Source organism: Lupinus angustifolius, chromosome LG16, assembly GCF_001865875.1.
Source record: "Lupinus angustifolius cultivar Tanjil chromosome LG16, LupAngTanjil_v1.0, whole genome shotgun sequence".
Taxonomy (NCBI): domain Eukaryota; kingdom Viridiplantae; phylum Streptophyta; class Magnoliopsida; order Fabales; family Fabaceae; genus Lupinus; species Lupinus angustifolius.
Genome location: NC_032024.1, coordinates 17,727,038 through 17,753,407, shown reverse-complemented (window position 1 = coordinate 17,753,407; position 26,370 = coordinate 17,727,038). Strand labels below are relative to the sequence as shown.

Below are 26,370 nucleotides of genomic sequence, written 5' to 3'. Positions count from 1 at the left end.
GTGTTTTAACTATGTGAATGCATGAGTAACATTGTTTTCTTAGTAATGAGAATGTACAAGTAACATGTGTGTTTTTAGTCATGCGAATGCATGGGTCACATGTGTGTTCTTAACAATACGAATGCACAAGTAACATATGTTTTTTAACAATATAAATGTACATGTAATATGTGTTATTAATCTTGCAGCAAAGAAGTATTGCCTCGTGGATCGCTGATGCACGAGTATCTTGCTAGTGGTATCAGAACCAAAGTCCAATTTCTTTCCAGTTTCATGGGCTAAAAGATGTCCTTTAGTGTAATGGGTGAAAGGTAATTCTTCGCCTGGTGCGGCAGACCTATGTGGAGGGGGCATGTTGGAAAGTAAGTCTCACATCGCCTACCTCATTATCTCAGAAATCATAATTGATGGCACATAAAGTGACACAAATAGTGAGATAGAGGATGTGCTCCCGTAATCATCAAGGACTTATAGGTTAATTATGATTAATATTTTTATAGGGGATCATTCATAGTTTTGCCGGGGCACAAGTGGGAATTAAGTACGAGTGGTCCATGGATAAAGAGTGTGTGATTGATATTGAACAAAAAAATTATCTACTACATGCATATTATTAGGGGTGGCAATATGGGCTTGGCCCGACGGGCCAGCCCATTCAGATGGCTATTTTTAGCAGGCCGGGCTGAGGATTTTAGCCCAAAACCCATATTCAGCCCGTTTTAGTAGCCCGTTTTTTAGACGGGCCGGGCCGGGCTGACTCGACGGGTCATTGTTAAAAAATAAAAAAACTAAAGTGTGTGACACAGTGCTGTGCGAGGGGCGTGGCAACTGGTTTCTTCTTTAGAATTTACAAGTTTTAAGCTAAGATGTTATGTTGTTATTGTAATATTGTAGACTTATGTTTGTGATTTTTTGTTTTAAAAGACATCTATCAAGTTTGTTGATTATTTTTTGTCTAAAAGCTTTAATTATGCAGCCCGTCAGCCTGCCAGTCCTGCAAAATATGGACCGGGCTGGCATTTTGAGCCCTTTTAACAATACGGGCTGGGCCGGGCCAGCCTTTATTTTGGCAGGCCAATGGCGGGCTGGGCCGGGCCGGCCCACATTGCCACCCCTACATATTATCTATACTATTAATAAAGGGAAAACACAAAATAACCATCTATCATGTGTAATTTGTGTTTTTCTGTTTTGCCCTCAATATCTTTTTATTTTCTACCAAAAAACCATATAATATTATTTTCTTATTTTATCCTTATTATCTTCTTATTTTAAAAGTGTATCTAAAAAATTGAATATTAGACCAATTGAATAAATTCAACCGTAAATTTAGCACAAAAAATTATATTTGAATTTATAAAATACAAACTATACATTACAAACGATAGGAAAGCGGGTTGACAGGCACGACAGTGCATGTCAACATGCTAGTATAAAATAAATTTGGTACACAACTAATATAACTAGTGTAATATCTATGTACTATCAGTGTAATGATTGATATACAGTTAGTATATCATTTATTATTCATTTGTATTATTTATACTTAAGGATTAAGTTAATGATGATTAAAAATGAATGTTAGATGGAATATTGTAAAAAAAATTATATTATGGGTGTATACATTTTTCTTTCTTATATTATCTGCCAAAACTGATAGTCTGATATTATTTGTACCAGTACAATTTTTAAGAGTTGAGTACTTGTGAATTTTGAAAAACAAATTCAAGAAAATTATTAACCTTTCATATATATTGTGCACTTTTGGGTATAGATGTGTTAGGTTTTTTTTGATACTATGAAGGATATTTTCTCACGGTTTTACCCTTTTGGGTAATGAATTAATCTCTTTTGAGGTTTATGGTTGCTGATTCCAACAAGTGTCGTTCTCAAGAATTGAATTCTTAACTTTTTGAACATCTTGAAAATCTAGTTAGATCTTGCATCACTAAACTAATACCTTGTTGATATATGTGTTGGGTTTTACCTTTACCATGTTGGTACGCAATAGACTTTGGTTAATGGGGGAATAAAAAATTAAAATAAAGGAATTTACTCTAAAATAAGGTGCTTTGATTTTGGTCATGTGATTTTTTATCAAAGCATGTTTAAATTGAAGTTGTTTATTTTAAGTATAGTTGGTTAACTTGTATTGTTATTAATTTGATCCTTGTGTTAACGTTTTTGATTTGGTCCTGAAAATATATTTTAAGATATGATTGCTTTCTAAAAATATTTTCAATTTCCATTTCTAGTTTCAGAAAACAATTTTTATTTTCGTCTTTTCATTTTTTCAAAACATACTTATTATTATTATTATTATTATTATTATTATTATTATTTTCGTTGTCATGACTCTTTGTTCTAAACTTCACAAACAAAGAGAATTACTCTTGTAAATTATTTAATTTTAAATTTTAATCATGAAAATAATTAAACTATTGATTTTATAGGATGTCTTCATATTTTATATTTGCATTTTCTTTTTCAACAAATTTTATTTTAACAATACATTGAACATATTTAATTATTAAACTTGATTATTAGCTATTACAAAAATATAAATGGAAGGTATAACGAGTATCATGCACTTGTAAATGCTCTCTAAAAAGTAAAAATTAAAATAAATTAGTAATATACATGTTTTCTATTATTTAATTCAGGTCGTGGTCTTCATTGGTAACAATTTTCATCACAAATTCATATATTATTACACCTATCAACAATACTATTAAGAGAGTGATGAAAATTTGTTATATTTAGAGATGAAAAAATAAATTTATTGTGAAGATGTGTAGTATCTCAATGAATGAGATATTCATTGGTTGATTTGGACATTTTCTTAATTAGTGGAGAGAGTAATTGAAAATATATTGCATCCATTCTATATCTTTTATTTTTTGATGTTCAAGGTTATGCATAAAATTTAAGAAATTATTAAATGATACAAAATTTGATATCATTTGACTAAAATAACCAAATTAAATACACATTAAAAATTGATTTAGAAATAAATAAATGTGAAAACATAAATTATAAATAAGGGTATAGTTTGAAAATAAAATATAAATATATATTGGTGTTTTAAAACATCAATTTTTTTGGAATAAAACAAAAGTGTTAAAATTTTCAAAAAGTATTAGTGCTTCATTGTTAGAATTTTTTTTCCATTTTCAGAATTTCTTAAAATAGAGCTTATGTTTCCTGAAATATGAAATAAAAATAACAATTCAAATATATTTTCACCCTCATTTTTTGATTTTATTGAAAATGTAAATATGAAATAGTTAAAGCAAATAAACCCTTAAACTTTTGGGCTTGATCCCTTACACATAAGCACTTAACCGACTCTTAGCAAAGATTGAGACTAAAATTAAAACGAACAAATCTAAAAAAATTTGACCAATTTCTTTTATAGCGAATAAAATTAAAAGCAACTTACTTTAAAGGGAAAAAAAACATATCTATTTATTGCCATGTGACCTTCTTTGGCCAATGTCATCCCAAAAACAGAAGTGGGGCATCTTATTCTTTCATTCACTATGCCCACTCATAACTACAACTATCATCTTAGAGATGAATAGGACCTGACCCTACTAATTCATTTGATTTGGTTCGATCATGATCAAGTCCAAATAAAGTAGATTCTTATCATATTTAGGAGACATTGATGACCCGGTACAATCTCATCTCATGACTACTCACTCATATGTTTGTATTTGTTTCTATTCAATTTTATATAGAGTAGTGATATCTCTTTGGTCGAAAGTATAATTGATTCTCTAATTTTTCATAATATATGCATGATTAACAATATATATACATATATAATTTTATATGTCAAATTACTTATGCATAATAATAAGTAAAATGTGAAGGAGACTTTACCTAAAAGATATACGCATTATGTTTAATCATGTCTAGGTTCAGGTTTACAGGTTAACCTGATCGACATTTAGAGTTGAGTTAGTTTTGGGTCTAAGGCCAGGTACGAGTTCAAATAATTACCCTACTAACATTTAGGGTCGGATAAGAGACAAACCTTACCCGACCCATGCTCCTCTACATCGCCCCTTCCCTCAACCACAACATGCTTCTTCTCGTCTATCTCTTTGTTTTTCTCTAAGTGTTTGTTTACAAGTTAGATTTTAATGTAGTTAAAACTCATAGATCAAACGTTCAAAATAGTTTAGAATTATTAAAGATGATACACTAATATTGGATTAGTTTATTTAGTAAAAAAAATGCTTGAGAATCACGTGGACAATATCCTTGACATCTCATTGTATTTTGGTAAAATTAAGGTACTCAATTATGCATGTCCTAAGTGGTTGGGGATTTTTTAATCATTGGTGCTATTTTCTATTGGTGCATTTAAGGAAGTAGGATCCATTGTGTTAATGCATTATGGTTGTGAATATGTGATGGAGCCATTTGATTTATATTGTTTTATTTTTATGTGGCAGAATCACTTATGCATAACGTTGCATTATTTATTGTATTTATTGCATAATGTTGTTATTGTGGTTTAGTTATAAAGTGTAATATTTATTTATTTTAGTATGATACATTATATGCAATTAATATATCATCTATCATTTCATTTTGTATTACTATTTTTATGAAAAATTAATAATAATTAAATATAAATGATAGCAAATGATAATATATAAAACTAACATTATGGATGTGACGTAGCAATTTCATTTATATTGTTTAATATCTATGTACTGTCAGTGTAAAGATTTATACATACTCAGTATATCATCCACCACTCGCTTATATATTTTTTGAAGAGTTAATAATGGTTAAAAATAAATGATAGATCATAGATTGATAGTATATAAAACTTTTATACCGATAGTGCATATACTTTTTCTATTCATTTTTATGTGGCAGAATCACTTATGCATAATATTGCATTTATTTCATAATGTTGCATTGTGATTTATTTATAAAGTGTAATATTTTACATTGTTAGTATAAATATTTATACATAATCAATATATTATCCGTCATTCATTTGTATTATTATTTTTTTCTTAAAATCAATAATAGTTAAATATAAATAATAGATGACGCAATAACAATATATAAAACTCACACTTTCTATCGTTTGGTTTTTCTCTCTTATTTATACAGCTACGTAATCTAAACTTTCCAACTATCACTCCGCAAGAATTTAGGGTTTAGTGTTTGGTGGGAAAAAATCAAATAAATATATTATATTTGAATAAAAGTAATGTAGTGAGAAATTCTTGTTTTTATATTTAATGGTATGATTTCATTATAAATAGTATGATAAAGTAACACCATTTTGTTTTTGTAGCTTCAGATGACTTATAATATTTCTCAATTAGGAAAACACTCTGAGAATTCAATAGCATGAAAACATTCTGCTAGGGCTTTCTTCTCCACCTCCAACTTTCTTGGAAGTCCTTAAATGGCCACAATGAACGTTGGCACGCCACTCATTCCTTGGAACTTCTTAGGTGGCACTGAATGCCCTACTGTGAACCCACCTTCTCCTCCTCCTTCAACCCACATGAAAAAGTCATTTGCCCAAGCTTTAAAAAACTCAAATGACATTGCACTATCTCAGCTGCCTCAACCTTGCATCAAAGGTGAAGCCATTGCTATCAAGATCCCTGAAGAGGACTATCAGGAAGGTGTCAAGAGATGCAAAACTCACCTTCATGGAGGCTCATTCTAGCTAAAGGAGATGCTCTTCTCAAGTTCGAAGAGATTAAGGCTAAACTAAGCTCTTTATGGAGTAGCATAGGTAAATGGAGCATGATATCCTTGGGACGGGATACTATGATTTCTCATTCTCATCCCTAGAGGATATGCGAAGTGTTTGTGCTGTAGGGGCTTGGAATCTTCGTCCAGGCTACCTTAGATTGTACCTATGGACACCTAATTTTAACCCAGCACTGCAGAAGTTCTCTCATGTTCAATGCTGGGTAAAAATAATAGGTTTGCCTCAAGAGTATTGGAGCCCTAGAATCATCTTCTCTATTGCAGGGGGGATAGGTGCTCCAATCTCCCTGGATGATGCCACAAACAATCGAGCCTTTGGACACTTTGCAAGGGTGCTAGTTGATATGGATCTGAAAGCAGAGTTGCCCAACCAGATCCTAGTGGAAAGAGAAGGCTATGCTTTCTTTGTGGAAATTGAACATGAAAAGCTCCCTCAGTTCTGCACAGGTTGCCAAACAATAGGTCATCTGCATTCCAATTGCAGGAAGAAAATGAAGGAGATCCCTACTAGTGTCCCCCTGCCAAAAAAGAAGCAATTGCCAGATAAGATTCTCAAAAAGAGCACTGACAAGGATTTTGTCATCAACTTGGAAATAAACCACAATGAGGAAATCAATCTTCAAAAGGTTACTAGGGTGGAGGATACTCCAATGACACATCAATCTGACAGTGAGAATATGGAGGATATAGCTGATATTGAACCAACTGTGGTTGAAGATTCTCTAGCTGGTCTAGATCAACTTGCTCCTACTGAATTGGCTGGAATTGAGCTCAATGAGGCAGTAGAGTGTCAAATGGTCGAAGAAATGAGCAATCCTAGAGCTGCTAATGACATGAGGCTGCTTGGCAGGCTTTGGGCTGATGAGGACATTGAGGAGGAAGTGGATGATGACAGTAGGTTCACAAATGTTATTTCCAGATCTCAAAAGAAAAAGCAGAAGAAAAAAGATAAGTTGGAAAAGGTTCACAACACCCGCAGGGGCAGCTACTTAATTTCAAACCAATGATAGTGTGGTACAGGAATTGTAGGGGATTAGGGAATCAAAAAACTCAATTGGTGTTAAAAAATCTGTGTTCTTCTCATAAACCAGATTTGGTTTTCTTAGCTGAGCCTATGATAGATAAGACTGGCATTCCTCAATGGTTTTGGACTTCCTTGAACCTCAAACTTTTCTTTGAAAATGATAGAGGTCCCCTCATTCCCTCTATTTGGGGGGCTTTGCAAGATGCATCTTGCTCCTCTAATAATCTCTAACTCCATCCAGCAGGTCTCTATGGCTATCCCTATTGATGGCAAAGACTTGTTTATTGCTGCTGTATATGGTGGTACTACTCAATTGCTCAGAAGAATTCTCTGGGAGGAACTCAGGATTTTGATTCTTACCAACCAGGGTCCTTGGTGCTGTGTTGGTGATTTCAATGTGGTGTTGGGTAATCATGAATGCAGGGGAAGGAGGCTAACCCCCTCTAGTCCTTGTGCTGATTTCAAAAACTTCACTGACTCTGCTAACCTCATACACTTGCAGACAAGAGGCTCTGCTTTTACTTGGTCTAATAGAAGAAGGGGGAATGCCTTAACTGAGAAAAGACTGGATAGAAGCCTGTGCAACAAGGAGTGGATTGATTTTTGGTCTCAAGTTGCCTGCTGTACCCTGCCTAGGATCTCTTCTGATCATCACCCCATCCTGCTGTGTTCTGATTATGGTCAATTAGGGGTTCCAGCCCAATTCAAATTTCAGAAAATGTGGTTACACCACCAGGATTGTTCTAGACTGGTGGAGGAAGTTTGGCAAAGAAGCATTTCTGGGTGCAGTATGTCCATCTTGTCTCAGAAGCTCAAGTTGATGAAGAAAGAATTCAAGGTCTGGAATGTTGAGGTCTTTGGTCTGGTTAGTCACAAGGTGACTTTGGCTTTAGATGCAGTAGCCCTAATACAAGATAATATTGCTAGGAATGGTCCTAATGATGATAACTTGGAAGAGGATAGAGTGGCTCAGCAGACTCTCATTCAAGCCTTAACCATTGAGGAAGAGTTTTGGAAGCAAAAATCCAGACTAAGCAGACTCTCATTCAAGCCTTAACTATTGAGGAAGAGTTTTGTAAGCAGAAATCCAGACTAAACTGGTTCACCAGTGGAGACAGAAACACTAGTTTTTTCCATAGAATCACTAAGATCAGGAACTCTTCAAAGTCTCTCACAATGCTCAGATCAGGTGACTCCTTACTCACTGATCAATCTGCTATGGAAACCTTGGTGCTAAACCACTTCAAGGATATTTTTGCTGCTCCCAATAGCATTGTGCATAATGATATGGTTAGTAATGTGGTTCCTGCTTTGATCAATGATGCTGATAACTCTAGAATCTCAGCCACTCCTTCTCAGAATGAAATCAAGGCTGATGTCTTTGATATGAATGGGGATGGAGCCCCAGGGCCTGATGGCTTTGGTGGCAGCTTCTATCAAGCTTTCTGGAGCATAGTTGGTCCTGATGTGTGTAGAGCCACCCTTCAATTCTTCACTCAAGATTATATCCTGCCTAACTTGAATTCTAACAATGTGGTGCTCATACCAAAAGTCATAGGTGCTGACAAAATGGATGATTTTAGACCAATTGCTATGGCCAATTTCCAATTCAAGATCATTTCCAAAGTGCTGGCTGATAGGTTGGCTAGCATTGCTCCTAAAATTATCTCTAATCAGCAAAGAGGATTCATCAAAGATAGGCAAATCAATGATTGTATATGTCTAGCTTCTGAGGCTATAAATCTCCTAGATCACAAAATTTTTGGTGGAAACTTAGCCATTAAAATTGACATCAAGAAAGCTTTTGACACTCTTGATTGGGATTTCTTGCTGCTTACTCTCAAGCAGTTTGGCTTCAACCACAAGTTCAGAAACTGGATTAAAATTATTCTAGACTCTGCCAGACTATCTATTAATGTGAATGGCAAAATGGTTGGTTTTTTCAAGTGCACAAGAGGGGTGAGACAAGGTGATCCCTTATCTCCTCTCCTATTCTGCATTGCTGAAGATGTGCTGAGTAGAGGGTTGTCCAAGCTATTAGTGGATGGGCAAATTAGCACTATTGAGGGTCCTAAGGGCATTAAAACTCCCTCTCATGTGCTTTATGTTGATGATATCTTCATCTTTTGCAAAGGAAAAAAAAGAGAGCTTCTCAAAATTAAGCAACTGCTCAATAATTACTCCAATATCTCAGGTCAATGTGTTAATGCTGCTAAGAGTAAATTCTACTCCACAAACTCTTCTCAAAGGAAGATTGCTTCCATAGCTCAGGTGCTTGGTTTCTCTGCTGGTAGTTTGCCATTAAACTACCTAGGAGTGCCTATTTTCCTTGGCAAACCAAGAAGGATCCATCTGCAAAGGATTGCTGATAAGATAACCAACAAGTTAGCCACCTGGAAAGGGATGTTGCTCTCAATCATGGGAAGAATTGAGCTGGTTAGATCAGTAATTCAAAGCATGTTGCTTTACAGCTTTAAAATCTATGCCTGGCCTACTTCTCTGCTTAAGCACATTGACAATTGCATAAGGAATTTTGTTTGGTCTGGTAATATTGAGGACAGGAAGCTGGTCACTGTGGCTTGGAAGAATGTTTGCCTTCCTTTCAAGGATGGTGGATTGGGTCTTAGATCTCTGAAAAAGATAAATCATGCTGCCTTGCTAAAGCTAGCTTGGGAAATGATCAGCTCTAATCATGAATGGGCTATCTTCTTTAGGGACAGGTTTGGATCTAATCCTACTCCCTCCAACAGGTACTTCAAGTCCTCAATCTGGTCTGCTATCAAGGCTAATTGGCATACCCTGCATTTGAACTCTGTCTGGATAATTGGCAATGGTCAAAAAACAAACTTCTGGCTTGACAATTGGTTAGGGGAGCCTTTAGTGGACACTCTTAACATTCCTCTGCATCTGCATAACCACCTGAAAGCTACTGTGGCTGATTTCATCAGTAATGAAGCTTGGATAATTCCTCACACTTTGACTTCTAAATATCCTAAATCTGTAATTCAAAGCATGTTGCTTTACAGCTTCAAAATCTATGCCTGGCCTACTTCTCTGCTTAAGCACATTGATAATTGCATAAGGAATTTTGTTTGGTCTGGTAATATTGAGGACAGGAAGCTGGTCACTGTGGCTTGGAAGAATGTTTGCCTTCCTTTCAAGGATGGTGGATTGGGTCTTAGATCTCTGAAAAAGATAAATCATGCTGCCTTGCTAAAGCTAGCTTGGGAAATGATCAGCTCTAATCATGAATGGGCTATCTTCTTTAGGGACAGGTTTGGATCTAATCCTACTCCCTCCAACAGGTACTTCAAGTCCTCAATCTGGTCTGCTATCAAGGCTAATTGGCATACCCTGCACTTGAACTCTGTCTGGATAATTAGCAATGGTCAAAAAACAAACTTCTGGCTTGACAATTGGCTAGGGGAGCCCTTAGTGGACACTCTTAACATTCCTCTGCATCTGCATAACCACCTGAAAGCTACTGTGGCTGATTTCATCAGTAATGAAGCTTGGACCATTCCTCACATTTTGACTTCTAAATATCCTAACCTCACTTCTCAGATTTGCAACATCATTCCAAACTCTGAAACTGATAAACTGGCTTGGAAAAGTTCCAATGATGGTCTTCTTTCTGCCAAGGATGCTTATCTTCATCTCAATCCTGGCTCAGTTCAACACAATTGGGGTCCTATCCTCTGGTCTGATGCTATTCCTCCTTCAAAATCTTTCATTGCTTGGAGATTACTCAACAACAAGATGCTTACTGATGATAATCTCAAGAGAAGAGGTTGTGTTATGGCTTCTATTTGCAGCTTATGCAACAAAGAGGAGGAGACTGCCACACACTTGTTTTTCAATTGCCCTTTTTCTGTTTATGTTTGGAATTGGCTGAGCACCACTCTGGACACTGCTCTAGACACTTCTTCCTTGCCAAACCTGTTGAAGTTAACTCAAAGGAAGTGGAGTGATCAAGTCAAACTGGCAATCACAGCCTCCATAATTCATGCTATAAGCTCAATATGGTTTTGCAGGAACCAGGCTAGATTCAACAACACAATCATATCCTTATCTAAAGCTTTGTCTAGGATAAAGCTGGGCATCTCTTTGTCTGGTAACAATTCCAAGGCGTGTGCTAGCAACTCCATTTCTGACTTTGCTCTGCTTAGACTCCTTCAGGTTAGAATAAATTACTCCAAGGCTCCTAAAATAATTGAGGTGATTTGGTTGCCCCCTGCTCAAGCAACTGTTAAAATCAACACTGATGGTGCTGCTAGAGGCAGCCCTGGTCCCTCAGCTGGTGGTGGCATTTTCAGAAACCATGAGGGACAAACTATGGCCTATTTTGCCGCACTGTTTATCAAAAAAAAAATATTTCTCAATTAAAATTAAATAGAAGTTCACTCTTCTTAAAAAATTATAAAGCCAGTAAAAATATAGTTACTCAATAGAATCTAGTGTATGTTTTATAATTTATATAGATTATTTTTTTTATTTTGGATTGATAAGTTTTTTAAACTATGTTTCCTTCAATAACAAGTTTAATTTATATGGATGATAAACTCAAATAATAACTAACAAGTAAAGATAAACTATAAATAAACTCAAATAAATGAAACTAATTAAATTATAGATAAGCTAATTCTCTATCAATATAAATATCATCTAACTGAATTTGTATATTGAATATGATACTTAATCAACATACATAATATATGAAAAAATGTCATTATTATTTCCTTACGATCTATTCCTCATTACAAATTTGCAATTGTATGAATTACAATAATGAAAGAGGGCAGACAAATCCTTTACAGAAAAAATTTCGCCTATATTTTTATATGATTTTCATAAATTGATATTTCATTCAATAATATTGGATATAGTTTGAGAAATTATATTCTTCTCAATATGCTACATCTTGAAACTTATATTTTATTTTAATATAAAGCAAAATATAAAAGGGTTAGTCTCGACAAAACATAAGGTTATTTATATTGTAACCTAGAAGTCATCGGTTGAAATCCTGAAAATAATCTGATAACATTATTGACTCCCTCTTTTTTTCATAAACCAAAATATGGATCAAAATATTTGGAATTGATCCAATAATTGAGTTTGCAATAGTGTGTAAGCTACTTATTATTTAAGAGTGAGACCCATCTCTCAACATTTACACTTCATATCTCAAAAATTGTGTTTGATACATTTGAAAATGGCTCTTAGTGGTAAAGTGAGTATTGAATTTGGAATCAAAGCAACTATTTCTCAATGGTTCAATCTCTTCCATAAGAATCTGAACCAAGTTCAAAACATTTGTGAAAGAATTCCTGAAGCTAATGTGCATCAAGGTGATTGGCATACCATTGGTTCAGTTAAGAACTGGACTTTCATCATAGGTAATTAAATTAATTCAGCTTCTAATTATATTGATTTATTAATTTTATGTTGAATTTGGTTCAAATTATTAGATTATATGAATGCCCAAAATTGTAGCTTCAGAAAATTATGTTTATTTAGACCCAAAAAAGGTATGGGGCTATGTTATATTTTTGTCAATATAAAATTATGCTAATTTAGACTTTCAACCAATGTTATAAAAACCTATTCGTACCGCCGTTTCAACCGGTAAATCGGTTCCGATATTGGTACAATATAGTAATTATACTGATCATATAATCATACCGGTTAAAATTGATCATACTGGTCGGTTTTCGGTTGAACTGTATCGGTCATATCGCCCCGATTTTTATTTAAAATTAATTTTTTAATGAAAATAAAAAAAAAATTATTATTATTTTATTGATTTTTCAACATTAATGTTAATATTATATATATATATATATATATATATATATATATATATATATATCTATTGGCCACAGGTATGTAGTTTAATTAATTAGTGAATCATTGGTTGAATCACTATACCAATACTCTGACCAATTTGATGAACAATATCGTATTAATAATAATGCTTTCAACATTCATATTTTAGAAAAATTAATCCCATCCAAACACTTCTATGGTACAAAAATCCAGTGTTTAATTTACTCACCAAAAAATCATTATAGATATGATTTATAGATTTTGTTTTCAAACACCTTTGACCTATAGTATATTATCATTTTAAAGCAGTAACAACCATTATTTATTCTACAAAAAGTAACATTAATCAAATATCTTCTAATTTTCTTACATTTTATTTTTGTTATTGAGCTTAATTTCTTGTGAAATAGATGGTAAGCCAGTAAAACATAAGGAGAAAATTGAAGCTATTGATGAAAGCAAAAAGACAATAACATGGAGCTTCTTTGGTGAAGATCTAGGTCAACAATACAAGGTTTTCAAAATCACCATGCAACTTAATGGAAAAGAAAATGGTAGTTACCTTCTTAAATGGATTATTGAATATGAGTTGGTGAATGAGAATGTTGAACCACCATATGCTTACTTGGATTTCTTAAACAAGTCTTCCAAACATGTTGATGATTATCTTGTTGGTGCATAGGACCCAAAATCATGAAGAAGATATCAAATAAAATAATTAATATGGGTTTGTCTTAAGGTTAAATAAGGGTTTGAATGAATAATGTGCACTTATAATGTGTTGGGAAGAATAAGGATGTTTGGTTCTTCTACTTATTCATCCAATGTATTAGTTTGTATTATGAAAATATATGTGAAATGGGTTTCCTTTAATTATTATCAATAAGTATATATTCTACATAATATTGTTTCTCAATAACTTCTATCAAAAATGTTATTTGTAGTTCCAATTGCAACACCCAATTCATATTTTTTTCTTTTATTTTCTCTCTTTCTATCTTCAATTTAGAATTCAATTTTCTCTTTCCTTGGAGTGTGACCATGATGGTTGAGAATGATCTTAAAACAATGTGTATTTTGTTTGTAAGTACTTGAAATAATACGGGTTTCATATAATAAGGTTGAAGTTTCATTGGATAAGTCTTCGTAAGTATCATATTTATTTATTTCAGAACAACTAGCTTTATTTATTTATTTTGTGTATGGAAAAGTAGAAAACTTTAGTTTAAATATGATAGTATATAGTCCTATTACTTGAACATTAACTTTAGAATATACAAGCAGTGGAGTAATTTAACTTAATTACAATAAAATATTACACTCAATTCCTCATGAGAGATTAGTGTAATTACACTCATTTTTTCATCAATGATATGCTTATGTATATAAATTATGATTGATTTATGTATGTGTAAAAACATAAGAATGACATATATAATTTTACTAAATCTTAAGAGTTCTAGTATAATTTTTTATTTTAATTGTTTTTTCTTTATAAAAAGAGGAAAAAAAAATGTATGTACTAATAGTGTATGAATTTCATATATTGTCACTGCTTTATTCATCATTAATGTTGAATTATCATTTAATCTTAAAAAATAATATAAATGGATGGTAAACTAAATGTATATAAATTTGTATACATACAATGTATAAATATTACACATTTTATTGTTATTATTTGGTTTTTAACATGATTGTGGAGGAAAAGTGTATCGTGTGTGTGATTATCTAAAAATATGGAAATGATTAAAGAAAATGTTAAAATGTATATTATTGTTTAGATTTGTGGATAGTGGAGATTTAAAATTCAAATAATTTTGGTATTAGTTAAGGCTTTGAGCTTATTAAAAAGCATCCCTCTCCATGCTTGCATTGTCTCCTTTTACTATTAACATTTTGGACCAAAATATTTCCTATGCTCATAGGCATACTTAGTAGCAAGATCATATTTTGTTACATATAACAAAAAATAAAATAAAAAATTTTCTTTTTTATTAACAATAAAATAATCAAACAATTTTAGGGTATAAAACAATTCATGGAATTAATGAGGGTATCATCTTACATGTGACATTCTTTAACCCAAGGCATTCCTTGCAAGAGAGAAGTTTGGGACATCTTATCATTCACCATGCACATCCATAACTACAGTTATTATTTTAGGGGTAAGCAAGACTCGACCTTTCTCACTAACCTGGTTGGGTTTGATCATGATTGAGTCCAAATAGAGTAGAGTCTTATCGGATTTAGGGCTGACTTTGGGTTCAAAAATTAGACCCAAACAATATTTAGGGTTGTACATGGGATAGACATGATCCGGTATGATTGCATCTCATGTCACTCACTCATCATGTTTGTATGTGTCTCTATGTAATTGTGTACAAATACTGACTTGTCTTTGGTCGAAATTGTCATTGATTCTCTAATTTTTATCATATATGCAATACTAATAGTATATATATATATATACATATATAATTTCATATGTCAAATTACATATCCATAATAATAAGTAAAATATTGAGAAGACTTTATCTAAAAAAAATATAGCTTATATTTAATCACGTCTAAGGTGAGATTAGGTTTCAAAGGCTGACACGGTCAACATTAAAGTTTGTATTTTGGTTGGATTAAGGCACTCAATTATGCATGTCCTATGTGTTTTGGGACTTTGATTTTAACCATTGGTACTATACGCTATTGGTGCATATAAGGAAGTAGGCTCCATTGTGTTAATGCATTATGGATGTGATGGAGCGATTGATTTATATTGTTTCATTTTTATGTGGCAGAGTCACGTACTTATGCATAATATTACATTAATTATTGTATTTATTGTATTTATTGAATTTATTGAATTTATTGCATAGTGTTGCATTATGGTTTATTTATAAGTATAATATTTATGAGATGACATCTTCTATCCTAGAAAGTGTGTCACTCAATGTATCATTAATTACAATTAGTCATTAAAATATTTAATTATTAAACTTTTAACTTAAATATTTGTTGAGACAATCACAATTAGGGGACACATAAAATGTTACACTTTTTGGGACATAAGATATGCTCCCAATATGTATGCATTGTTAGTCAAAATATTTATAGATAATCATTATATCATTCATCATTCATTTGTATTACTACTTTGTGTATGTCGTCCCACATTCTTATTTTATAATGTTAAGTATTCACGTTGTATATATTTCATTTTGGAGAATTAGAATCTTTTTTTATATTAAGTGTACTTTATATTGTAATGTTTTTATTGAGTGTATTTTATATTATAATTGTTTTGTCTTTATTACAACTAGCGTGTCGATCCGCACTTTTATTTTGTTTGATATAGAGTGTATAAATATAAGAAGTGTAATATATAAATTGAATAAAAATATAAATTTAAGGAGACAAAAATGATTATAGAGTCGTTAGATATTTTTTCATGTGTTATTGTATAATGATGTATTCATAAAAAACAAAAACATTATGTGGAAGTTTTTATTAGTTATTAAGGAGATGGATTAAAAATGATAAAGATGGAATATAGAAATTATATCATGCATGGTGATTCATCTCATGCAACAACAATTTCAGCAAGCAACTTCAACAACTTCTGCTAATATGTTCTGTCAGCACAATTTCTACTATTTGGTTTTGGAGGAATCAAATTTGATTCGAGGACAAAGTGGTTTCTCTCAACCAAACAATTGCTAGGATAATCAGGGACACAACTATTTCAGACAATTACTCTACAATGTCTGCAAATCCTTCTCTCAAAGATCTGTTTATTTTAAAGCATTTCAAAGTCAGTATCCACTACAACTCTGCTCCTAAGATTACTGAAGTTCTCTGGTTGGCCCCCTCGGTTGATTGGATCAAGGTGAACACGGATAGTGCAGCTTTCGGTTGTCCTGGTCATGCGGGTGGAGGTGGCATATTTAGAGATCACAAAGGGGTGTTCCTTCCAGGATTTGGCTCCTATCTTAATATCCAGTCTGCCCTCTATGTAGAGCTTTATTCGGCAATTAAAGCTATTACCTTGGCCTACAAGAAAGGGTGGTTGAACATTTGGCTGGAAGTTGACTCTGTTTTGGTTGTGAAAATTTTCAGAGGAGATTCTAATCCCCCATGGCAACTACACAACAAGTGGCACAGGTGTACTAAGATTCTGGAATTGTTACATTGGAAAATCACTCACATTTATAGAGAGTGCAACTCTTGTGCTGACAAATTGGCCTCTTTTGGTGCAAAGTCTAGGAATAGCACAACTTGGAATTCAATCCCTACTTTCATTATGAATGACTATAATAGGAACTTACTTGGTTTTCCTAATTACATATTTAGGAACATGTAATTTCTCTGTGTAACTCTCTTTTAGTTCCCTTTTCTAATATATCTTGTGCTATAGCACAGTTGCTTAAAAAAACATATTCTTAAAAAAAACTTATTTTAACTCTATTAATAATATAGATATAAATATAGATGTTCAATTTAAGGTGAAAGGGATGATATGGTTACATATAATTATATTTTTTTTTTTTGTAGAAATTATACTGCTTCAAGAACTTGACTCCATCTACCATTGAAATTCCTCTTGCTAATTTGTATTTATTTTTTAACGCTGATTTTTTCCATGGCCAACTTGAATCGGTAGGAGAAGAGTGATATTATTTTGTTTTTTGGCAAAAATTTCTTACTGTCGTGAAGATTTTGAAGCCACGTTATAAATCTTACACTCATTGTTTTAATACAAATTCATATGTAATGGTTTCTTCAGCCTATGTTTAATACAACAAATAAAATGAAAACCATGGTTTATAGTTTATATGGAACAACAATTTAACCTGCACATGTTGAAGAGTATTTTCATGGATAGATCATGGTTTTCACTTTATACTAAAACCATGGTTTGTAGCGTATCTATCATGCAACTTGTGTGGTCTTTCTTAAAATTATAGATAATGAATCAAGTTATTTTACATGTGTACGTAGTTGTTGATGCTACTTATAATATTATGACTTCATTTGAGTTCATATTGATTTTATACTTGATGAAAAAGATTATGGTGATCACATATTATATTTGTGAAGCTTTGTAGCAAAAGTCTCAACATGTAGTTAATGATATGTAGTTAGTTTGTACTTCAAAAAAAAAACTGATTCAGAAGTTGAGAGATGGTGGTTGACAAAATTTATTGAAACTTTTCATAATTAATATGTAATTTTGAAACTTAAAAATAATTATGTATGTTTATTTATATTTTATTGTTACTGAATTAATTTTAATTATAAATTTTAATTAAATATTATTGTCCTCTATAAATTTTGACCAAGATTCGCCACTAATGACACGTACTGTGTGCCTGTTGATCTACATTTTTTGTATTAAATATTTAAGTTTTATATATTTTATTTTGATGAGTTAGAATATTTTTTATATTAACCGTAATTTATATTATATGTTTTACCGAGTGCACATTATATTATATTTTTCTTATTTTAACGGTTAAATTAAGGTAAGAGTGATTAATATGTTGATGGTGATTATATATGATTATATGATTTTTTTGTACAAATTAAAAAATATTAACGGCAAAATAGGAAAATAAAAATTATATAATAATGGTAGTTACACTGTAATTTTCCTTTTATATTGTATAGATATATAGTATAGATGTTGTGTCAAATTATTTTTCAGTTAATAATCTCACATATTATAATCATAAGTAAATATAAAATATCAACCAGAAAGTTTGGTCACATTCCAATAATTGAGTTTATTTACTATAGTGGTTACACTTTTCTACGTACTCATTTTCCTCATGCAACATTTTTGTCATATAAATAAAGCTCTAGTTTAAAAATATAAAATTGTAGCAACTAGGTTTAGTATCTTCTGGAACCTATGTACTTTAATTTATGTTTAGATTAAACAAATAACTTTATAATATATGACAAAAAATTATAATAACGTAATTAAAATTTTCAAGAATTTGTTTGCATATCGAATATGAATATCCGGAGGAAAAAAAAGTAAATATTATTTCCATAAAATCTATTCCTCGTTGCAATTGTATGAATTACTACATGGAAAGAGGGCAAATAATTAAATCCCTTACAGGAAAAATTGCGCCTAATTTTTATATGATTTTCATAAATTGATATTTCATTCAATATATATTGGATGTTTTGAGAAATCATATTCTTTTTAATATGCGCCACCTGGAAACTTATATTTTATTCAATAAAAAATAAAATACAAAAGGGTTACTATGAGTGTAACGTAAGGTTGTTTGTCTTGTAATCTTGATATTATCGATTGATATCTTGAAAATAATATATTTATTTGTGATGGTAAAATTACATACATTTATATATTCTCTAACCATAATTGGTGATAGATTTGTGCATTGACTTGCTCTTTGTGATAAACCAAAATATTGAGTTTTTGTTATTTTTCACATGTATCCTCACAGTGTAAGCAATCATGTCCAAGCCGGAAATATTCACAAGTATGTGGGGTTAACTCTCCCAACAGTATTTTTTATCCACAAGACTCGAACTCAAAACATTGCTTAAGGAAAATCAAGCATGTACTACTTGAACCAATATCCGTTGGTATACAATAATTGAGTTTGAATAGTGGGTAACCTACTTATTATTAAAGAGTAAGACTCATCTCTAAACATTTGCACTTCATATCTTAAATAACTGTGTTTGTTACATTTGAAAAATGGCTCTTAGTGGTAAAGTGAGTATTGAATTTGGGATTCAAGCAACTATTTCTCAATGGTTCAATCTCTTCCATAAGAATCTGAGCCATGTTCAAAACATTTGTGAAAGAGTGCATCAAGCTCATATTCATGAAGGAGATTGGCACACCATTGGTTCAGTTAAGAACTGGACTTTCATCATAGGTAATTAATTCACCTTTCAATTATATTGATGTGTAAACATCATATGAATGATTTATTAATTTTATGGTAAATTTGGTTCAAATTATTAGATGATATAAATGCCCAAAATTGTAGTTTCAGAAAATTATGTTTATTTTGACCCAAAAAAGCTATAGGATTATGTTATATTTTTATCAATATAGAGTTATGCTTATTTAGACTTTCAGCATAAATATTTTAGAAAAATTAATTTCATCCAAACACTTATGTAGTAAAAAAAATCCAGTGTTTAATTTACTCATCCAAAAATCACTAATTTTTTTATATATTTTGTTTTCTAACACCTTTGAGCCTATGAATATTACCATTTTGAAGTAGCAACAACCATTATTTATTCTACAAAAAATAACATTAATCAAATATCTTCTAATTCTCTTACATTTTATTTTTGTTATTGAGCTTAATTTCTTGTGAAATAGATGGTAAGCCAGTAAAACATAAGGAGAAAATTGAAGCTATTGATGAAAACAAAAAGACAATAACATGGAGCTTCTTTGATGATGATTTGGGTCAACAATACAAGGTTTTCATACTCACCATGGAACTTAATGAAAAAGATGATGGTAGTTACCTTCTTAAATGGACTATTGAATATGAGTTGGTGAATGAGAATGTTGAACCACCATATTCTTACTTGGACTTCTTAAACAAATCTTCCAAACATGTTGATGATTATCTTGTTGGTGCATAGGATCAAAAATCACCAAGAAGATATCAAATAATAAATAAATAATGTGGGTTTGTCTTAAGGTTAATTAAGTGTTTGAATGAATAATATGTACTTGGGAAGAATATTGGCTTGTATTGGCTTGTATTATTCATCCAATGTATTGGCTTGTATTATGAAAATATATGTGAAATGGGTTTGCTTTAATTAGTATCAATAAGTACATATTCTACGTGATATTGTTTCTCAATAACTTCTATCAAAAATGTTATTTGTAGTTCTCACTGCAACACCCAATTCATATTTTTTTCCCTTTTTTTTCTCTCTTTCTATATTCAATTTTCTCTTTCCTTTTATCTCATTCATTTCCCTCCTCCTTCTATTTCTTTTATAGTAGGGATGGTTATGGAAATTATAAATTTTGTGATTTGTTAGTATCTAAAAAATGGTGGTTTCATATGTCAATTATTGGCCGAGAATGATGGATAAAGATATGTTCCGGTCTATGTTACAAATTATGTCTCACATACCGATAAGGTATTGATTTAGTAGTATAAGGTCTCATCTAGATCCTCAAGATCGATGATTTGATTCATGTGAGCGAAATTTGTTGGAAGAGGCAGTCACGAACCCCGAAAGGGATTAGTTCCTTACCCAAAAAAGCGAGAAGATACCCATAATAGTACTAATAAAAAATTATCTCCCAATAATGAATCAAAAATAGAAAAATAGTGAATGTTTTAATTTTTTTAATTAAAATGACATATACTCATTACTATATGACATGATTTGGTACATAGTTTGAGACATCTAATCTATGCTAAAAAAATAATGCTGGTGATGGATAGTGAAAGTGTTAGTAACAATGAATCTATTAGTTGTTAATTTTTATGAAAAATGTCACCATGATAGTTAGGGAGTACATTTTCTGTCTCAAGACATGTATCACTCTATATACTTTCTTATTCTCATTGGTGAGAAAATATAGACTTAAATTATATTTAATTCATGTTTTAGTTTTTTTACTAATGAGAAATAAGGAGTCTATAGAGTAATACAAACTTTGGGATAAAATATATGGTTTCGATGGTCAATGCCTATTAATGGAGAGTACATCCGTTATTCTATAAATTGTGTCAGTGTATATGCTATCAGCATATGATTGGTTGAGAAAATATATTTAAATTAAAAATTAATAATTAATTATATTTCTAATTAATCATAACTGATAACATCTATACTATATATAAAGCCAAAACATGGTGTAACCACCATCATGACATAATTTATATAATCCTATATAACCACCTCAAATATATTAATTATAAGTTGCATATCTATATCTATACTACTTAATAAAGGAAAAACCTAACCTAACTTTCATGAAGTTATTTTGGGTTTTCCTATTTTATATTTTATAACTTTTAATTTTATTGTATATGTTATACTTTCATCTTTATATATACTTATACTACTAAACATTTATTTCATATTTTATAACTTCTAATTTTATTTTATAACTTCTAACTTCATCTTTATATATTCTTATATTAATAAACATTTATTTCATCTATACTATTAATAAAGGTAAAACAAGTAATAACCATCATGTATGGTATAATTTTTAAATTCCATTTTTATCCTTTTTAACTTCTCTCCTTAATAAATGGAAACTTCCACATTTTGCTTTTATATTTTTATCAATACATTATTACTCATCCACACATTCTTTTTTATTTTATCTCTTTCTCAACCCAAATATAAAACAATAGCACATGACAAATTAATAACAATAGCACATGATAAATTATTAGATGCACGAGAAATTTATAAATTTTTTGTGTATATCATATCAATTATTACATCTTATATTCTTAAATTTACATTTATTGAATTTATATGTTTTATTTTTTATACTTATATAAAAAAAAAAGTAACAATGCGGGTCGATCGGCACAGAGTGTCGGTCCACACGCTAGTATATAATAATGACACAATTTGTGAGGATGATAAATATGCACAAGTGGTGGAGTGTGAACATGATGGTTGAAAATGATCTTAAAACAATATGTATTTTGTTTGTGTGTTCAAATAAAAGACTTTTGAAATAATAAGGGTCCATATAATAAGGTAGAATTTTATTGGATATTCTTCCTGAACTCTCCAGAACAACTAGCTTTATTTATTTTTTGTACGGAAAACTTTACTTTAAATATGATATGATTATGTATATAAATTATGATTGATTTATGTATGTGTAATAATAAAAAAATGGTATATATAATTTCACTAAATTTCAATAGTGTTAATGTAATTTTTATTTTTATTTTTTTTCTTTAGAAAAATAGAAAAAATTTATGTACTGATAGTTCATAAATTTTATGCACTGTCATTCTATCATTCATCATTTATCATTCATGTTTAATTATTATTGACTCTTAAAAAATTTATATAATAAATAGTATATGATATATTGAAGGTTATAAATCTTATATAATGCATAAATATTAAACATTTTTATTGTCAACATTTGTTTTTTAACATGATTATTGTGGATGAAACGTGCAAGTGTGTGCTTAACTAAAAATAAGGAAATGCCTCACTTTCCATGCTTTGGTATTAGTTAAGGCGTTGAGCATATTAAAATGCCTCCCTTTCCATGTTTGAATTGTCTCCTTTTACTTTTAATATTTTGGACCAAAATAATAAGTATTGTTCCAAAAAATATTATTCTTTTATAAATGTTTTGATTCAAGTACCAACATAAAGTTGGTATAGTAATCTAAGGTTTCGTTGGATTTTAAGATGATCAAAAAGTTAAAGGTTCAATTCCTAGGAACAACACTTGTTGCGAGAGATAGCTAGATAGTTATACACACTAAAAGAGGTTAATTATTTAGCCATAAGTCAAGGAAATACCAACGGTACCCAAAAAATGTTTTGATTCAAGTGAAAACAGAAGTTTGATTTTATTGAGTATGTTCCAATCAGTATAAAGTAGTTTAATAGTTTATAAGAAGAAAAATATATATATACTGATAAATGATAATGTATGAATTTTATATCAATGTATGATTTACTATTCATATTTTTTTATTAATAACTCTTCAAAAAAGTAATATAAATAAATGATAAACGATGTAAATAAAAATCACATGTAGAATTTAATTTTATAAGGATACTCAGTTTTGCGAATTTGTTGGACTTGGACATATAAAGGAGATTTAATTTCCAATTAAAGTAATTAAATTGCGATAGTGAACTTTTTTTTATACTCTTATTATTTTATATGTAATAAATTAACTAATCTATTTCAAGTTGTATAGTTATCATTGGATTGAGAAAATTGAATGTAATAGAAAGTAGCTGATAGGAAAAAGGGGCATGTTAATAATAGTGAATAATAGGGCAATGACTTTTTACATTGAGTTTGTTTTTTAATTTTTTTGGTTTTATGTTCTTTAACAACTACAATTATTAAGGTAATGAGCTCGGTTTAAGAAAAAAGTTAATAAACCAAGAAAATAAGCAAAAAAAAACAAAAAAAAATATTTTTTCAGTTTATAAGTTCACATATATCTTTCAACTTATAATTATAATCTAAAAAACACAAATAAAATTGGAAGTGGTGTTATGTCACTAATATAAAATTGTAAGTAAAGATAAAGTTGTTTGGGTGCTGCACTCAAAAGAAAATTACTTATCATTATTTGGTAGAATTTTGTTGTATAACTAATAATATTCTCTCACCATGTGAGTAATGAACCATTTCTTTTTGTTGGGTATTCTAAGTGTGAATGAAGAAGTCTCACATTAGGCAAAAATGGATGAGTTAAAGAGCATATAAGTGGATGGACACATAGACCTAATACCTTTAGGTTTTGGGTCAATATGTGGTGTCAAGTCCACTTATATATTTGTTTCACTTGACCCATGGAGGAATGTTGTATACCATGGATGAAGATCTCCTAACAAGTGGTATGAGAGCCGATGGTTCGACGGCTCAACAGAGTATTGAAGCGACAAGTGGTCGTTAGATCCATATGGGATCCTTGTATCGAAAGTCTTCTTGACGAGAAGTCAAGGCGGCGTGTTCCCTTGATGAAAGGATAAGCCAACAGTTGGACAAGTGGGTAAAGAGCTGAGCTCTGGTGTTATCCAATACTCGAAGGGAATTCACACACGAGGGGGAGATGTTGGGTATTCCAAGTGTGAATGAAGAAGTCTCACATTGGGTAAAAATGGATGAGTTAAAGAGCATATAAGTAGATGAACACATAGACCTAATACCTTAGGGTTTTGGGTCAAGATGTGGTGTCAAGTTCATTTATATGTTTCTTTCACTTAATAACCCATGGAGGAATGTTGTATCATATGGATGAAGATCTCCCAACACTTTTATGGTTGTGTGATTATCTCTCTCAGCAAGTATCACATAACCATAAAAGTGTCATCAATATGTGTCATTAGTTGTGTGATTGATTAGAAAAATAATTAATTTTTAATTTTTAATTTAAATACATTTTTTCGACCAATCATATATTGATGGTACTGTAGTGACACAATTTTTGGGTAACAAATGTGCTTCCTATAAAGATCTAGTAAGATCTTAATCACTAAATTAATGTTTTGTTGATTTATTTAGTAGAATTTGATTAGAAGTTAATAAAGACAAATACAAAGGAGAAGTTGGAAAGAGTTAATGGATAGATTATTTGTAATTATTAATTCCTCATTTTTTCTATTTACAGTGCTTTAGTTGTTGGTTATGGATTCCAACTCCTAATTATAACAATGGAAAATTATAAATAAAAACACTACCAAATCTTAGGTATACTATGCTGGCCCTACAAATCTTATATTTTTCAAAACGACAAGCAGCAAAGTTAAAGATTAGGTAGATTTTCTCTTATTATTTAATGATTGTATTGATTTTATAATATTTATATGTTATTTTTTCCTCGTGGTCATTGAATTCTTTACTCTTATTCATAAGGTAAGTTATCAAAAAACAATGATAAGTAATAGGGAAGATGAAAATTATTAATTAATGAAGAATTTCTCCTAGTGAAGATATGGATAAGAACAGAAAAAATGTGTTAGAGATGGGAAAATAGGTTAGTTCTTGTCTTTAATTAGAACTAGCAAGTTACCCGTGCATTTGCACGGGCCGTAACTTTTGCCGCATGGTTAAGAATGTACATATTACATGTGCATTCATATGATTAAGAATACATATAGTAATCGCACATTTGTATAGTTAAAACACACATATTACTCGTACATTCACATCATAAGATCACATGTTTCACTCATATTACTGATGCAAGTCCAATTTTATAAAATGATTATATTTTTATCAATATAAGTACTGAACTTCAATGAACGACATTAGTTATATTTCTCAGACAAAATAAAAGATAACATTTTGAAACAGACCGAAATGAGAAAATAAAAATATATAAGTTTAAAGAACAATGTCAACCTCTATTATGTTATATTTTAGTGAACTTTTCAACATGCTTTGCAATAAATTAAACACAATTCATTATCAAAAAATATATACATGATGATCATTGTCTCCAATTTATATCCAAATGAGTATGACGTGAAATTAAGTAATCAAAAATAAATCAAGAAATAAATATAAAATAAATCCATTCATTATCATAATCAAATCAAATATATTATTTTTAAGCCATAAATAAATTTTAGACAAATGTAACTCTTTTATTATCACAATAAAATTAATTCTAAAAAATATTAATCATTTAGGCAATTCTCTCTTCTCTTTGTGATATGAACAAATTCATAAATAAAAATATAAAAAAGTATTAATATAGATAGTTGCAATAATAATAAAAAATAATCATATAATGGATATAATATTATTATTTTTAACTCTATTTAGTAATTTTATTTTTAAGTCAGACATAATATCAACATATTTCTTTATAAATTGTAACATCATAGCTCATTTATTAGTAATAGGATTAATTCCTACTATTTAAGTTTTAAAAATAATTAAATAATATTAATCGAGAACATTTTAAGATTTATTTAAATAATTATCAGTATTACAAATGATTCTTTTGAAATAAATTTATTGTTTATCATTTTTCAAGCAGCAA

At 30.5% G+C, this 26,370-nt stretch overlaps 3 protein-coding genes across 4 annotated transcripts in view; all 3 read left to right on the top strand.

Annotated features, from left to right (window-relative positions):
* Positions 1-16,839, top strand: part of LOC109329680 (cell cycle checkpoint control protein RAD9A) — a 23,333-nt gene extending 6,494 nt beyond the window's left edge. For both annotated transcript variants that reach the window (XM_019563415.1, XM_019563413.1), the window contains exons 12-13: positions 8,979-8,986; positions 16,827-16,839. The gene's annotated coding sequence lies outside the window, so the exon portion shown is untranslated. The remainder of the gene's footprint in view (positions 1-8,978; positions 8,987-16,826) is intronic.
* LOC109329682 (MLP-like protein 34) lies at positions 11,952-13,496 on the top strand. The gene is made up of 2 exons (XM_019563424.1): positions 11,952-12,183; positions 13,024-13,496. The coding sequence occupies exons 1-2, from the start codon at positions 12,000-12,002 to the stop codon at positions 13,293-13,295; spliced, it is 456 nt and encodes a 151-aa protein (XP_019418969.1). The 5' UTR covers positions 11,952-11,999; the 3' UTR covers positions 13,296-13,496.
* LOC109329683 (MLP-like protein 34) lies at positions 19,296-20,306 on the top strand. The gene is made up of 2 exons (XM_019563425.1): positions 19,296-19,533; positions 19,992-20,306. Exons 1-2 carry the CDS (start codon positions 19,350-19,352, stop codon positions 20,261-20,263), a joined length of 456 nt encoding a protein of 151 aa, XP_019418970.1. The 5' UTR covers positions 19,296-19,349; the 3' UTR covers positions 20,264-20,306.